The sequence below is a fragment of the Hydra viridissima genome, unplaced genomic scaffold (genome assembly GCF_058129835.1).
Source record: "Hydra viridissima isolate aposymbiotic clone 2 unplaced genomic scaffold, HvirCarnegie_v1 scaffold_19, whole genome shotgun sequence".
Taxonomy (NCBI): Eukaryota; Metazoa; Cnidaria; class Hydrozoa; order Anthoathecata; family Hydridae; genus Hydra; species Hydra viridissima.
Genome location: NW_028324318.1, coordinates 864,614 through 880,157, shown reverse-complemented (window position 1 = coordinate 880,157; position 15,544 = coordinate 864,614). Strand labels below are relative to the sequence as shown.

The window sequence follows — 15,544 nt, the reverse complement described above, 5'->3', positions numbered from 1 at the left end:
TACTACAAGAAACACACATATCCCCAGACCTATACGAAGAAACCGAAAAAATGTGGCCAGGAACCATCATCTTCTCACCCGGTAAGGAAAACACCACAGGGACGGCCATATGTTTCAGAGACAAAAACTTGATAACAAACAACGTCGTAACAGACAAAAACGAACACTATCAAATACTGGACGTAGAACTTCACGGACACAAAGTAACAATAACAAACGTCTACGCCCCATCAGGAGGACAATACAATAAACAAAAAGACAGAAAAGACTGTGGAAAACGTTACAAAACATCCTAAAAGACAGGACAACACCGGAGAGCATCCACATACTTGCCGGCGACTTCAACATGACAGAACATGCACAAGACAGAACTTCCATAAACGAATACCTACAAACCTGCTTATCACAAAACACCCTAACAGAACTCAAAAACACCCTAAACATTCAAGACATATACCGTAAACAAAACTCATCGACCAGACAATACACATACCTACATCACATCACGATGACCAGGACAAGACTAGACAGGATCTATACTAGCAACAGTATAGGCCATTACATAACAAACGCCTTCCTGATCCCAACAACGATGACAGACCACTACAATGCCCCCCAAATCACAATCACCTTCAACAGAATAACGCGAGGGAAGGGCATATGGATCATGAACAACAACCTACTATAAGACAACGAATACATAAAACTGATCACGACAACACTCGAAAACCAAAAAATTACAAAACCACTCTACCGCGACATCACAGAATGGTGGGAAAACACGAAACAAACAATAAAACAAAACACAGTGAAATACGCTAAGGCACTAACAAGGCAATAACTAAGATACGAGACTCATCTACGAAAAAGACTAAGAAACACCCTTACGAAAGAAGAGAGACTGGGACGAGACAACAAAATAAGCCAAAGACTGAGAGAAAAAATAGAGGAAATAGAAAAAAAGAAAGAAGAGGGTGCCCTTAACGACACCAAAAACGGCAAATCTCCAGGCTCAGACGGTCTGTCAACGGACTTCTACAAAAAGTTCTGGGGTCTACTGGCCAAAGACTTCACTAACATGACGAACGCAGTACTAGACAGAAAACTCCTGACCCCCACACAAAGACAGGGAGTACTGCCATGCATATACAGAAACGGCGACAGAAAGGACATAACGAACTGGAGACCAATTTCACTACTAAACACAGACTACAAACTGATAACAAAAACGCTGACCAACAGACTAAAACAGACGCTACCGAACATAATCAGTAAACACCAGACAGCATGTGTCCCCAACCGACAAATGCATATGAACCTATTATACACACGCGACATACTGAAAATAACAAAGACAGAACAATACAAGGACACATGCATAGTCGCCATTGACCAAGTAAAAGCCTTTGACAGGGTGTGCTGGACGTACCTACTAAAAGTACTAAACAAAAACAACTACGTTACAAAAACAATAGAAAACATAAAGACTCTCTACATAAACATAGAAACGATCATCAAGACAAACGGGCACTTATCAGACCCCTTCCATCCGACTACAGGGGTAAGACAAGGCTGCCCCCTGTCAATGATACTCTACATACTACAAGCCGACATACTATTACGAAACGTAAAACAGGACAAAAACATCAGGGGCATCACAGTTAACAAAGACGAAACGAAAGCAACCGCTTACGCTGACGACACACTCTTCTACATCACAGGACAAAACTCACTCACAAGACTCAACCAATTACTTGAAGACTTCGCATACGCAACAGGCACTGAACAGAAGCAAATGCCAGGGTATCTGGATTGGGCACGACAGTCACACAGAGACAGGACCACTTAACTTCAACTGGAAGGAGACGCACCTAAAATCCCTAGGCGTCACCTTCCACAGAGAGGGACACGACCAAAGAAGACTAAACTGGACACCCATCAGACAAAAAGTACAAAAGTCATTACACGCATGGAAGAGGCATAAACTAAGCCTCATGGGCAAAGTGCTGGTGCTTAACTCGCTTGCGATGAGCAAGATGTGGCACTTAGCACAAATTATTCCTCTTCTAGACGAAGAAACTTTAAAACAACTCAACTCTGCAATACAAGACTACTTGTGGGACAGCAAAAAAACAAAAATAAACAGAAAACAGATACTACAAACAACAAAAGACGGAGGACTAAACCTGACAGACATCCAGACAAAATTTGACGCATTACAGGCTAGATGGGCAACAAAACTACTGACCGACACAGACAACGCCCCCTGGACCCACACCGCAAAATACTACCTAGACAAGTACCGAAACAGTCAACAAGGAAAACACACATTGCTCACATACATCTCAACCACAGGACTGAAAGCACTCCCGAAAATATACCAACACTTACTTAAAGCCTGGAGCGAACTGACAAAAAACAAAATAACGAGACCTGACACCATTGAAGGAATACTGAACCAACAATCGGGTGATTCTATTTTTTAGTTTGTCATGCAAACCTTTTCTAAAACATGAATAATTGTATTCTAAGAGCAACTAAATAAAAAATAATTAAAAATTTGAAAATTATACTAGGTCAAAAAAAAAAGTTACTTTATGGAAATAAGACAAAATTATTTCTTTTTTTTAGTCTTTTTTTATTTTATACATAAGCAAAAGAAATACGACAAAGTTTATAAAGTGAAGTTATTTTTTATTCGACATTTGCATAAACATTTCTGTTAAAAAAAGTCTCTCAAGAGCATCATCAGACTTAGCCCGGGAACATCGGATGTCCATAGCTCGGAGTCCTCTCTCAGCTACCTCATTTGTTCGATGCACATTCTTGAATGAGATTTTAACACCAAGAATATGTCTTGTCAGAGCTTCTTGGGCTTTAATGCAACTTGATGTAGTTTCTTTTAAGTTTTCCCAGTTGGGTTCCTCTCTCATTTTAAACCATGCAAGTGACCAAGAACAGCTAATAAACTTAGCTATTTCTTTCAATAATGGTCGTTCTTCAGGAAGTAGAAAGTAGCCTAACAAGACATATATTGCTCTGCTGTTCCACCTTGCTGAGTGAGAACTTGGTAATTTCGTTGGTAGCTGCAGTTTGGGTAAAATATTGGTGTCCAAATAGTGCCTAAATGCAATACATAACCTGGAAAAATAAACAATAAAATGGATCAACGCATTCATCACATATACAAATCATTGATATTGAAAATAATAATTTTTAATAAAACAAACCTAGCCAATAGCTTATAATCATCTCTCCAGGTTTTTACAGTAGGAGGAGGATGAGGTGTTTTATGCAGGATATTGTATGATTCTTTCAATTGCGGATACTTATTTTTTAGTTTTTGAATGAACTTAAAATCAGTTAGAGTAGGCGATTTTGATGGTGTTGGCAAGTGGAAAATTACCATTTTTTTCAAAACAAGGTCCAAAATGTGAGCATTGCATCCATAATAAGGAACAGGCCTGTTAAATAGCTTAGATCTTAAAATCCCTACTACTCCACCAGAACCATCATAAGATCCACCTGAAGTAAAATGGAATAACTTATTTAATTGGATTTTTTTTATTACTTAAAAATAAATAATTTTAATTTTACTAACCTGTATTGACAGAGCAGGTGTCACAAATTATAAGGGATATTTTATGCACAACATTATACTCTAACAATGTTTCCGTTATCATAGCGGCTAGATTTTTAGAAGTTCCGCTAGTATGTAATGTTTTGAGGCCAATGTACCAAAATATTGGTCCATCAGACTGAAGGGGGATGACCATGCGTTCCACTTTTTTAATCCCATAATCATATGGTGCCACACCTTTTCCATCAAAGTGTAATATAAAGGATAATTGAACAGACAAAGCTTCTTTAAGTTTAAGTAGAGTTGTGACTTGCAACCTTTTATCAGCTTTGAAAATAGCCGATTGATTTGGAGTTGGAATGTCACTATGGAAATAACTTAATGAGCGAGTTACACTAACTCCTTTGTGGGTTGAGATACCAGCTTCTGCGCACATAATGGCAATTGGCATCGCCTTAAACCAAAAGTAAAATTAATATAAATTTAATAAAAAAAATTTTTTTATTTCCAAAAATTATTATTACTCACCTTTGATTTAAACTTCCGTTTGGGTCGTTCAAACAAAGGCTGAAAATCATCAACGTTATTATCATTTTCAGAGCTTGACTCTGTGTACAGTTGCTCTACATAATCAAGATCCATGTTTTTTGGTATCAACTGCCTGTTAGCAGGATGCTCAACAACTGTTTGGCTGGTTAATACACAGCTCTTTCTATCATCCATTTGATGATTATAGAAGATCTGCTCTTCCCTCTTCAGCTTTATATTTTTATTAAGGATATCAAATGGCATAAAAAAATCCATATTCGATTTTCTCTTCAAACTTAATTTATAAGCATTCACAACTTCATTCAATTTTTTTGTGATGCAAGCTCTGGATACTGAGGGCATGCTAAATTTCACATTCCAGAGCTGCTCCAAATCTTTTGCTATTATTTGCATAACAGCTCTTGATGGTGGTGCGGGGCGTGTGTCAGCTAGATGGTGATAGTAGCCAAGAATGTGGCGGACTTCTGGAATAGTCTTGAAATTGGCTAAGGATTTAGTCCGTAATCCATAAGGCGCTGCTGAAGCAAGCAGTTCCCGAGATTCCTTTGAACACGGTGGTGTTAAGTTGTTTGCTTTTCTCTTTAATGCTCCTTTAGCACTTATGTGGGACATATTTAGGTAAATATAATTATAACTAAAATAGAAAATGGAATACAGTTATTTTATTTCTAATCCACCAATAATTGTTAAGCTAGTTTTATATTATATTCACTATTAACTTCAGCTAATTAAAAAAATATCATACAAATTATCAATTTTTTTGCCTAAGTATTTTGTCTTATTTCCATAAAGTAACTTTTTTTTTTGACCTAGTAAAATTTTCAAATTTTTAAATATTTTTTATTTAGTTGCTCTTAGAATACAATTATTCATGTTTTAGAAAAGGTTTGCATGACAAACTAAAAAATAGAATCACCCTAACCAACAACTATTTCACAACACAAACACGACTACAAAACAAACGCAGACAAATCCTTTCCCTCCACTCAGCCCCGGCCTTAGCTTTTTTGTCAGGTTGGGCAATACTTGTGACCGCGCCCCAAGGTATATATGGGTGGGTTGTTACCATTAACAACGAGACCAATGCTCTAAATTGATGAACAAGAGTGCTAAAGGGAATATATAGTTTAATTCAACGAAATCCATATTGTGCATCAAGTTTCTTATTTAATTAATTTTTTATTAAAGTTATAAACTTAGAATTTTCATGATGTGGGTTTATAGAAATGAGTGATTAAATAAATAGACAACGCAACGCTGCTTTTAAAAAACAAATGTTTTTATTAAACATATAATAAATCCTCTAACTATATAAACAAGAGTTATTAAATTTTAGAATGTAACTTTTCTAGCTTTTTTGTACGCGAAATCTCTTATCAAACTAGAAAAATCTAAATTTTCAGCTATTTCTTGCTCGATTGATAACATAGATAGAGAACTAAGTCGATCTTGCAACATGGTATTTCCTATATATGTTTTGATTAACTTCAGTTTAGAAAAACTACGTTCTCCACTAGCAACAGTAACAGATATTGTAAGAAGAATGCGCAGAACAATCCATGTATTTGAACATAACTCTTGTAGACAATATTTTTTAATAAAATTCAGTACAAAAAGTGGTGTCATCTCTTTTTTTTTTTATTTATTTCATTTTCAACTTTACTTAATTTATCTTTAACAAAAAACTGCACACTTATTAGTTCGTCGCATAGCAAAGCACCATCAATTTCTGATTTTGTATTTACAGTTATTTTTTCTTGTAATTGTTTACACAATTTTAAAAGTTCATTCTTGATGGGCAAATTATCCAAATTAGATAAAAAACTCCATATATATTTACATATTAAGTTGTTCAAATCTTTCATTTATTGACGACAGACATGTATCTAATAAAGGGTTAAAAAATGTCACTTCAAGTTTCTTCTCGGGATTTTGAATTGGTTCGTCAGCAGCATTTTCATCATAATGACGTTTCACTCGTCGCACTCTTTTAAGCGGCTTAAATATTGGATCGATGTTTAAATCTTCAGCTAACTGTTTGGCATCAACCGTTGCTTGTTTAAAGCCAAACGTTCTGTAATTTTCCAAGAATGTCATGCATTTTTTTAACATTTTAGCGCACTGTATTAGATCCATGTCTTTGGCTTGCATTGCTTTACTAACAACGTTTATTTGGAATAGTACATTGTACCATGCAATTAAAAAAACTAAAAAACTATAGCCTTTTAATTGTTCTGCTAATCTTTGCGCTTCGTGTGCCATATCGGGAGTTTTGGTTTCAGTTTCATATATAGTAATTAAAGCATCATGTACGCTGCTTATTTGGTATCGGATGGCTTTGAGGCTCTCAATTTTGGCCTCCCGACGAGTGTCGCATAATCGTTTAAGAGTGAAGTTTGTTGTATGACTAAGTAAAACAATCCAGCGTGAAGTTGATGTAGAAAATAATGTGAATAATATTTGTATTATGCCAAAAACGTTAATGGAATTTAGTGAAGACTGCGCTGCGTCACAAATAACCAAATTGAGAGAATGACTTCCACATGGAAGGTAAAAAGCCAAAGGATTCAAATCTAATATTCGCTTTTGTAGACCTATTTTCTTAACCTTTCATATTTGCACCGTTATCGTAACCTTGCCCTCGACAAAAGCTTATATTCAGACCAAAATCTTTTAAAGCTCCAATTATGATTTCTGTTAAACCAAGACCTGTCGTGTCGTTAACATTGAAAAACCCAAGAAAGTGTTCATTTATTTTTATAGGATATTCTGATATATTTACAATTCTAATCGTAAGCGAGAGCTGTTCTTTGTGAGATACGTCAGGAGTGCAGTCAGCAATAATAGAATAATATGTACTTTTTAGAGCTTTGGATATAATTATGTTGGTTAATTTTGATGCCATTATATCTATCATTTCATTTTGAATGGTTTTTCCACAGTAATGATCAGAAATATCTCCTTTAAGAACTAGCATGACGTGGTTTAACATGATAGGATCAAATTTAGCGAGTAATTGTACCAATCCTAAAAATTTGCCGTTATTAACTGCATGCAATTTATCAGAAGAACCTCTGAAGGCCATATTATTTGTTGCCAAGTATAAAGTAATGTTCATCAATCGTTCAAGAACACTTCGCCACCTTAAACTCTCCTTTTCGATTAGTTTTTGTTCTTGTTTATCAATAGTTTCACCAGCTTTCATTCGTATTTCTGTCTCAATCCATAGTTGATAAGCATTTCTGTGGACTTACTATTTTCGTGAATTTTTAATGCTTCTGTTAAGTTCTTCCATTTATTGAATCCATTTCCGTTTAACTTTAAATTCATGTTAAAATCAAAAAGTTTGCAGCAAAAACAAAATACCGCATCTTTAGAAACTGAGTACACAAGCCAACGTCGTGAAATAACCTCACCATTTGAAAGTTTTCGGTTGTAATAAGCATTTGAGAAATGTCGTCTTCTATTACCGCGTAGATATGTGTCCAAGTTCACTTGAATTGCACCTATATTAATTACATAATCAACAAATTGAATGTTGCGATGAATCGGCCACAAACCACAGTCTGAGTAATCGATTGCTGTTTCTTTGGTGCGATCATTTACATCACCATCTTGGCCACCATCATTTTCGTTATCGATATCTTTTTCATAGTAGTGAACATTTCCAACTAATACTATTCCGTCTTCTTCATCGCTGGTTGATGTATCACTAAGTACATGCGCAACATTTTCTCCTTCCTTTATTTTATTACAATCACTATTTTCCGATGTAAAATAATTTTCAAGTTTTTTATAATTTTTCTTCAAATTACCAACTTTTTCTGCTTTACGTTTTCTATATTTAGCACCTGATGGTTTCTTATTATTATGAGTTTTAAAAACATTTTTTTCTTTATTATAAGTACTCTCCATTGATTGCTGCTGACAGTTTCTATTTGTCTAAAATTTTGAAATAAAAAATTACTCGCAAGCTAATAATTCATAAACAACTTCATTATTTATACTTAACTGCTTTTTATTACCGCAAAATTTGAAAACTTGACAAAAACTGAATTTGAATCACAAATGCAACTTTAAATTTCTTCTACAAGTTAATAAACAACCCGCTCGCAAATCGTACCGAAAATAACGTTTAAAATTTAAATTTTAAATTAATGGAACGCAAAATAATTGGCGCCGAGAAAGATACAAGTAAAAAAATGAATTTAAGTCACAAAATATATGCTATGATTAAAACACTTTTAAGCAAAATTATTAATTTTGCATAAAGAATTTTTAACAGTGTAATAATACAATAAATAAATTATTTAAAGAAATTATTTTTTTAAAAAAAACAAACATTCGAAAAAATTTAGGTTGACTTATTTTTTCTTTTTATTATATTGTTAAAGTTTGCATACAATGTTTGGCGCCCCAGTTTCCTGGCGCCCTTGGGCGGCCCCCAGACTCGCCCCCCCCCCCCTAAGGCCGGCACTGCCTCCACTGCCGAAACCCAACTCCTACACAAAAAAAAACGACATCACGATACTGCCAGACATATGCAGAGTCTTCGCTCCGGGCTTTCTCAAAGCTTCACAACTAAACATCACAGACGAAACCCTAAACGACATGATAAACAGAATCCCGGTAGACTGGAGAAAAAAAATACACAACAGCACCCGAAGTTACCCATTTCAATACTACAAAAACGAAATACAAATTAACGGAAAACCAAGACAACTAACAGACATAACAACAAGACAAATATACAATTCTTTACTGACAAACAGGACAAAGTCAGAGCACAGATACCTGAGATGGACTAACGGCGCAATAACCGAAAAAAAACAAATCGACTAAAAAACATGGGAACAAAAGTTCCTAAACCTAAAAAAACGAAACAAATACAACAAAGCCACTGACATAATATACTAATACATGCACAGAAAAGTTCCATCTCTTGACAGAGTGAACAAATGGAATAGGACAATCTCAAATACGTGTCGACGCTGCGCCACCAACACCGAAACTCCTGAACACTGGTTCTACGCATGCGAAGACACGCAGTCACTCTGTCATAAAACGATAGACATACCACGCCAAACATACCCCAACGAAACCTTTCAAAACAATCTCCGATTCCTCCTCATTGGTTTTGAAGACAACGTTACGTAAGAAACAAACTGACGATAACAAACAAAAAAACAGACTCACTAAAACATTTCACAACCCTCCTCACAAAAAGACTATACACGGAAAAATCACTGATCGCTGACAAAACTAAAACTAAACAATGCATAAAAGCAATAGCCGCATGCAGAAATAACCTTACATGAAAAAAAAAAAAAAAGGATAAAGTGTGGTATCACTTGGATTGATTGCGAGCTTGCTAGGCCGGTGTGCTTGTATTAAACTGATACTTTTCTTTTTTTTCGGTCCGTTTCTCAAAGGGGAGGCAAACTCAGGGTCGACGTGCTTCTGGGTCTTCCGTGGAGAGGTTCGGGCAAGTCTGCAAGTCATCGGCCGGAGGACTCTAAATACTCAATACCTCAAGTGTAGTATCTGTTCTTGATTTTTAGGACGAGACAGCGATTTCTTTGTTCTTTTAGAGCTAGTTTTGTTGTTTGCAGCTATGGAGATTCACGACGGCGAGAAGAGCGAATTACTACTCGAAAAAATGAGGGACTGCGCGGAGAATACAGAGTCAATGATTGAAGCGATGCAGTACAGCAGTGAAGAGAGCAAGTCTGATGAAGAAGATGAAGAGAGGATTTCAACGATCTCTACGAAACGACCAGCGAGCTGCCTGTTTACCATATACTCCGGTAAAATATAAAGCACCTCTGAAAAATACTCTTATCAGCAAATTACAACTTAGAGTAAGTCTCTCAGATGTCTTAATTGCATTTGAGGAAAAAGATCTTGACAAGGAGTTGGACGGGGTTCAGATGATTAGAGGAAATAGCGTATTGGAGGTGGTGATGAAGAATGATAAATCTAAAAACTTATTAATCGAACAGGGACTTAACATTAAAGGTCTTCACCATCGTTTCCAAAACTCCACTCCGAATCGGATGCCAAGCCGAAGGACCCATATTTCAATAATAGGACTTCCCCTGGAAGCGAAAAACTATCAAGTGGGTAAAATCCTTGAGGAAATGGGCTTCGGTAGACACGTCTATACCCGACCCGTCACGAGGAAAACTCCTACAAGAGGTACACCATACTACTCTGGCATCTTGGTGGCAGTAATGGAGGACTTGCCAGCACCGATGCCAAACTATATCTCTGTAAAGGGGTATAGGGTGAGGGCGATCCAGATCGGGCAAGATGCGGGCAGGCCCACCATGGTCGTATCGGAAGAAACAACGGGCGACCCTCGACCATCTGAGATAGACCCATTACCTATAGCAAAGGAGCTTGCAGAAAAGGTAATTGAAAGAGAACTGACAAAAATCGCAGAAGAATTAAAAAACGAACAAACGAACGAAATGGCGAAAGAGACGGGACAGATACAGACGATAGGAGAGGAAGAGGCACCCGAAAGCGATGATAAGAAGAACGAGCAGGCGAAGGAGGCGAAGGAAACAAACAAAATGAACGAAAAGAACGAAACGAACGAACAGGAAATGGCGGAAGAGCAGCTAAAGAAACAAAAGAAACGAAAGACGATGCAAAGTAAAAAGAACAAGGAAGAAACGAGAAGAGCGGTGAAGGAAAAGTGTAAAGAGAACCAACTTGATGCTGGGTAAGTACATTTCAGTGTTTATTCTTTTTTATATAAATCGCAGAATTTATAAGCCATGTTGAGTCTCCACCCTTCTAAACAAAAATACGAAAAAAAATGTGCTTATTGACGCAAATATTCTAAATTTTACTCTAAAGAATGCTCTATAGGTTTTCAATAAATTAATAACTTTGCTGTGGTTTCTTTAAATGTCTGCAAAAATTCTCTCGCTCAACGTAAACGGTCTGAATGACGTGACCAAAAGTTCACGTCATTCATACCGTTTACGTTGAGCGTGAGCATAATGAAATTCTGCGTAGGCGAAAACTGGGACGCTTTTCTATTACAAAAAACCCATGGATGCGAAGAAACTACAAAAAAATGGGCAACAGAATGGCAAAACATGACGCTAGGAAATTCCTTATGGAACAACTATACCCATAAGGAACGCGGAGTCGCGCTGCTGAAAAAAAAAGACATCGAAACAAACGAAGATACAAATGATAAGCGCGGGAGAATTCTTGCCGCTAACCTTATTTTTCATGAAACAATCTTTCGCATAATAAATATCTACGGACCTAACAACCCGCAGAAAAAAGAAAACTTTTTTAAGTCAATAGAACAACATAAACGTAAGTGCGATATTCTAATCTTGTCAGGAGACTTCAACATGGTTGAAAACCCTTCCCTAGACAGACAAGGTGGTGACCTTTTTAATAAAAACAACACCCAAGGCCAAAATCACCTAAAAAACTTTATAGAAAAATACGAATTAGTAGATGTTTATCGAAAACTATATCCTCTAAAGCAAGAATTTACATACGTAAAGCTTGATAAAAGTTTTAAGAGCAGAATAGACAGGATTTATGTCTCTGGAGACACTGCGGAGGAGTGCGAATGCGGCATGCTTGCAAACGGCTTGAGCAACCACAGCGCATTTTTCTGCAAATTTAAAATTCCAAACAAAACCGCAAAAGGACAAGGATATTGGCATTTAAACACCACAATTTTAAAAGACACTAAATTTAAGCAAAATTTCACGCAAGACTTTTCAGAAAACAAAAAAAACAAACATTTATACGAAACTAAAAACCAATGGTGGGACGTAATGAAAAGCAATATAAAAGAAGGGGTGATCGAGCGCGCTAAGGAAATTAAAGCCAAAAAACGTTAATTAATTGAAACTCTTGAACGCGAAATTGAAAATGAAAAACTGAAGCCGAACAAAAACAGCGAAAAAATTAAAACACTTAAAAAAGAGGCGTTTGATTTAAAGTATGACGGAGGAGTTTTTGTAAGAACAACACAGAGGATAGTGGAAGAGGGTGAAATCCCGTCCTAAGCTCTCTTCCAAATGAAAAAAAGCAACCAAAACAAAAAATAGTTAAGGAGTTAATAATTGAGGACAGCGTCTTCAGCGACACTACAAACATTCTTAAAACAATAAGAAGCTATTTTAAAAGCCTTTATAAACGCCAAAAACACTGTCAAGAAAAACAAGACTTTTTTCTAAACAACATTACAAAAACTCTTACTGACGATGAAAACGCTTTTTAAATATAAAATTTAGCAGTGAAGAACTGCGCAACGCCGCGAACTCCCTTACCAAAGGAAAAACACCAGGGATAGACGGAATTCCAGTGGAGTTCTATCAAGAGTACTGGAATGTCTACGGGGAGGAACTCACTACCCTTACAAATGAAAACCTCTTCGACAAAAAAAACCAGCTGTCGTGGTCCCAGCGAACGGTCCTTATCAGTCTCCTTTCAAAAGAAGGATACCCCAAAATGATGCAAAACTGGCGACCGATATCTCTGCTGTGCGCCGATTACAAAATATTTACAAAAGCGCTCGCGCTAAGACTTGCGAAAATCCTCCACAAAACACTGGAACCATCACAGACGTGTTCCGTTCCAGGGAGACAAATCTTTTCTAATCTATTTTTAGCTAGAGAAGTAATAGAATATACAAACAACAAAAACGTCGAAGGTCTTCTCTTGACAGTAAACCAAGAGAAGGTTTTCGACAAAATAGACCGAAAGTTTCTTTTTCGAACGCTTGAAAGGTTTAACCTTGGCAAAAACTTTGTAATAGCTATAAAACAAACTACGAAAAATAACCAGTCCCTAATTATTAACAATGGTTTTATGGGTAAACCTTTCAACATAAAGCGAGTTGTGAGGCAAGGAGACCTGATCTCGCTCATGCTATATTGCATAGCCGTAGAATCCCTGTCACTCAAAATAAAACAAAACAAAAACATCGACGGTATCCCTATGCCGGGCACCAAAAACAAACGAAAGGTTATGCAATACGCCGATGACACAACAATATTTGTCAGACGCCCCGAATCAATAAGCGAACTTTTTAAGATTTTACACAATTTTGAACAAGCCACAGGCTCCAATATCAACAAATCAAAAACCAAAGGTCTCGCGCTCGGCGGCTTTGATTACACCATTTATGAAAACACTTTAAAACAAAATAATCAAATCATAAACTGGTGCAATCAAAGCGGAATCAAAATAAAAGATACAAACTTCCACACGGACCTAGATGTAACAGCTGCTGCGAATTGGCAAAAAGCCGTCGAAAAACTTAAAAACAAACTAAAATCTTTCAAATATAGAAACGTCTCGCTTCGTTGCAAAGCAATATACATAAACACGCTCGCCTTGTCAAAGGTATGGTTTATAGCCAACCTCTTCCCCTCAAACAACACAACAGAAAAAGAAATAAAAAAACAAATATCCGTGTATCTCTGGCAAAGCGACTACGCGGAGCCAGTGAAACGAAAAATATTAAACCTGCCCGCGTCGAAAGAAGGGCTCGGTATACTCGATGTGGCTCAACAGTGCTTAGCACTAAGGACAAAACACCTCCTCTAAATACAGGAACTAGTGCCACCACACGAGAGTGTCTTTTTCCAAAAGTATCTTTGGGCTATGTCTTTATCCGGCCTAGCAAACAGCAAACACCCGCAATGGCGCCTATTGACAAAAAACGATTTCTCAAAAACTCTAAACAGTACGCCCTTTTATTATAAAGACGTGATAGAAAGCCTAAAAAACAACCTTCCCATTTTTGATCTCAAACCTAAAACAACTAAAAATATTTACCTGCATTTTGCGAACGCGCAAAACAACAGCGATATCGAAAATACGGAAAGAAAATGGAACGCCACTTTCCAGAAAGTTCTGCCATGGAAGCGAATTAGGCAACGCAGCTTCAACTCCCACGCGCAAGGACCTAGCCAAAACACGTCGTGGAGACTGCTCCACGACAGTCTCCCGACCCTAGAAAAAATCAAATATTGGAAAAAGAACCGCAGACGGGGTTACACGTTTTGGAAAACTTGCAACCTCTCCGAAAATACATTGCACCCTTTCTTGTTTTGTAAAAAAGCGAGAGGAGTCTGGACGGCTTTTAAAAAACTGCACGAGACGCTCCAGCCGCAAAAATAATTCAACATTGTCCACGCGATTTTCTATATTAACATCGAAAACCTCTCGATAAACAACCCCACAGCCAAGCTTGTAACAACAATTACAAACATAATAATAACTGAGCTGTGGCGATCGAGAAACATAAGAGAAAAAGAAAACAAAAACGAGAGTTCCACAAAGGTTATAGAAAACATAAAAAGAGAACTAAAATATCTCTGTAAAATGAAATGTAATAAATACGCAAGAGAAAACGAGGTGGAAAAATTCCATAAAATATTCTCTATTAACAACGCTTTAATTAATGCAAATAACCCAAGCCTAATGTTTACATTTTGAAAAACCACATCCCCACGGATATGTCCAAAGGATCCCCGTGGGGCTGGAGGATATATGTTTTTATTTTAAGGGCGTGGCTTAATAACCACGCATGTATATTATAAACCACGACAAACCCACGAATATGTCCAAAGGAGCCCGGAGGCTCTGGAGGATGTATTTATATATTTTAAGGGCGTGGTGTAATACCCACGCTTATATATTATAAACCACGCAAAAATCATACACATCTTCGTCTTTCAAATTGTAAATTAAAATATATCGAAAATTAAAAAAAAAAAAATTAAAAAAAATAAAAAAGTAGTAGATAAAAAACCCTGTATATATCAAATAGGCCACGGATATGTCAAAGAGATCCCAGTGGATCCTGAGGATGTATGTATTTTTTATAAGGGCATGGGGTAACAGCCACGCTTATATATTTTAAACTTTGATAACAAATGTAAATTTTTACTTGTAAATATATAATTACGTCAAAAAAAAAAAAAAAAAAAAAAGTATCTTTTGGTGAATTTTTAGCTGAGATTTTGATTTATTCTACGATGCTTCATCGCCAACTAAAGAGACCGTTCGTCATCGACTACTCCGTCAAAAGAGTTTTAGACTTTGGCAAATCTCTTTGTTTATTTTTTTCTACTTTCTTTTTTCTTATAGAACTTTTTTAGTTTTTTCTATTTTCATCATGGCATCTTACACAAAAACCGTTGGGAGCAAGACCGAGCGACAAGAGCGTATCATCGACCTTAATATTATCATGGACCCGAAGAAACATTTTAACCGTACATACTATGAACAGCGAGCAAAAGAACTTGAACAGAAGATATCGAAAAATGTCGGAGCAAACAAACTGATTAGCTTCACCTATTCTAACAGAGGAAATTGGATTGTCGAACTCCGAACCAATGCAGACGCCCAACTACCTGC

The 15,544-nt window shown here is 36.6% G+C and overlaps 2 protein-coding genes and 2 pseudogenes across 3 annotated transcripts in view; 1 reads left to right on the top strand and 3 right to left on the bottom strand.

Moving 5' to 3' along the window:
- The window catches only part of LOC149876555 (uncharacterized), a 345,360-nt gene that overhangs the window by 259,002 nt on the left and 70,814 nt on the right, over positions 1 to 15,544 (top strand). The gene's annotated exons all lie outside the window — the stretch shown is intronic.
- LOC145186703 (uncharacterized) lies at positions 2,674 to 4,931 on the bottom strand. Of its 2 annotated transcripts, none has more exons than XM_080062921.2 (4): positions 4,109 to 4,931; positions 3,602 to 4,034; positions 3,231 to 3,525; positions 2,674 to 3,141 (listed from the first exon to the last, which is right to left on the bottom strand). In XM_080062921.2, the coding sequence occupies exons 1-4, from the start codon at positions 4,739 to 4,741 to the stop codon at positions 2,688 to 2,690; spliced, it is 1,815 nt and encodes a 604-aa protein (XP_079919047.2). In that variant the 5' UTR covers positions 4,742 to 4,931; the 3' UTR covers positions 2,674 to 2,687. The 2 variants fall into 2 exon arrangements, with proteins under 2 accessions (XP_079919047.2, XP_079919048.2); XM_080062922.2 differs by having other exon boundaries at positions 2,674 to 3,123.
- LOC149876575 (uncharacterized) lies at positions 5,462 to 6,280 on the bottom strand (annotated as a pseudogene).
- Positions 6,606 to 8,044, bottom strand: LOC149876574 (zinc finger MYM-type protein 1-like; annotated as a pseudogene).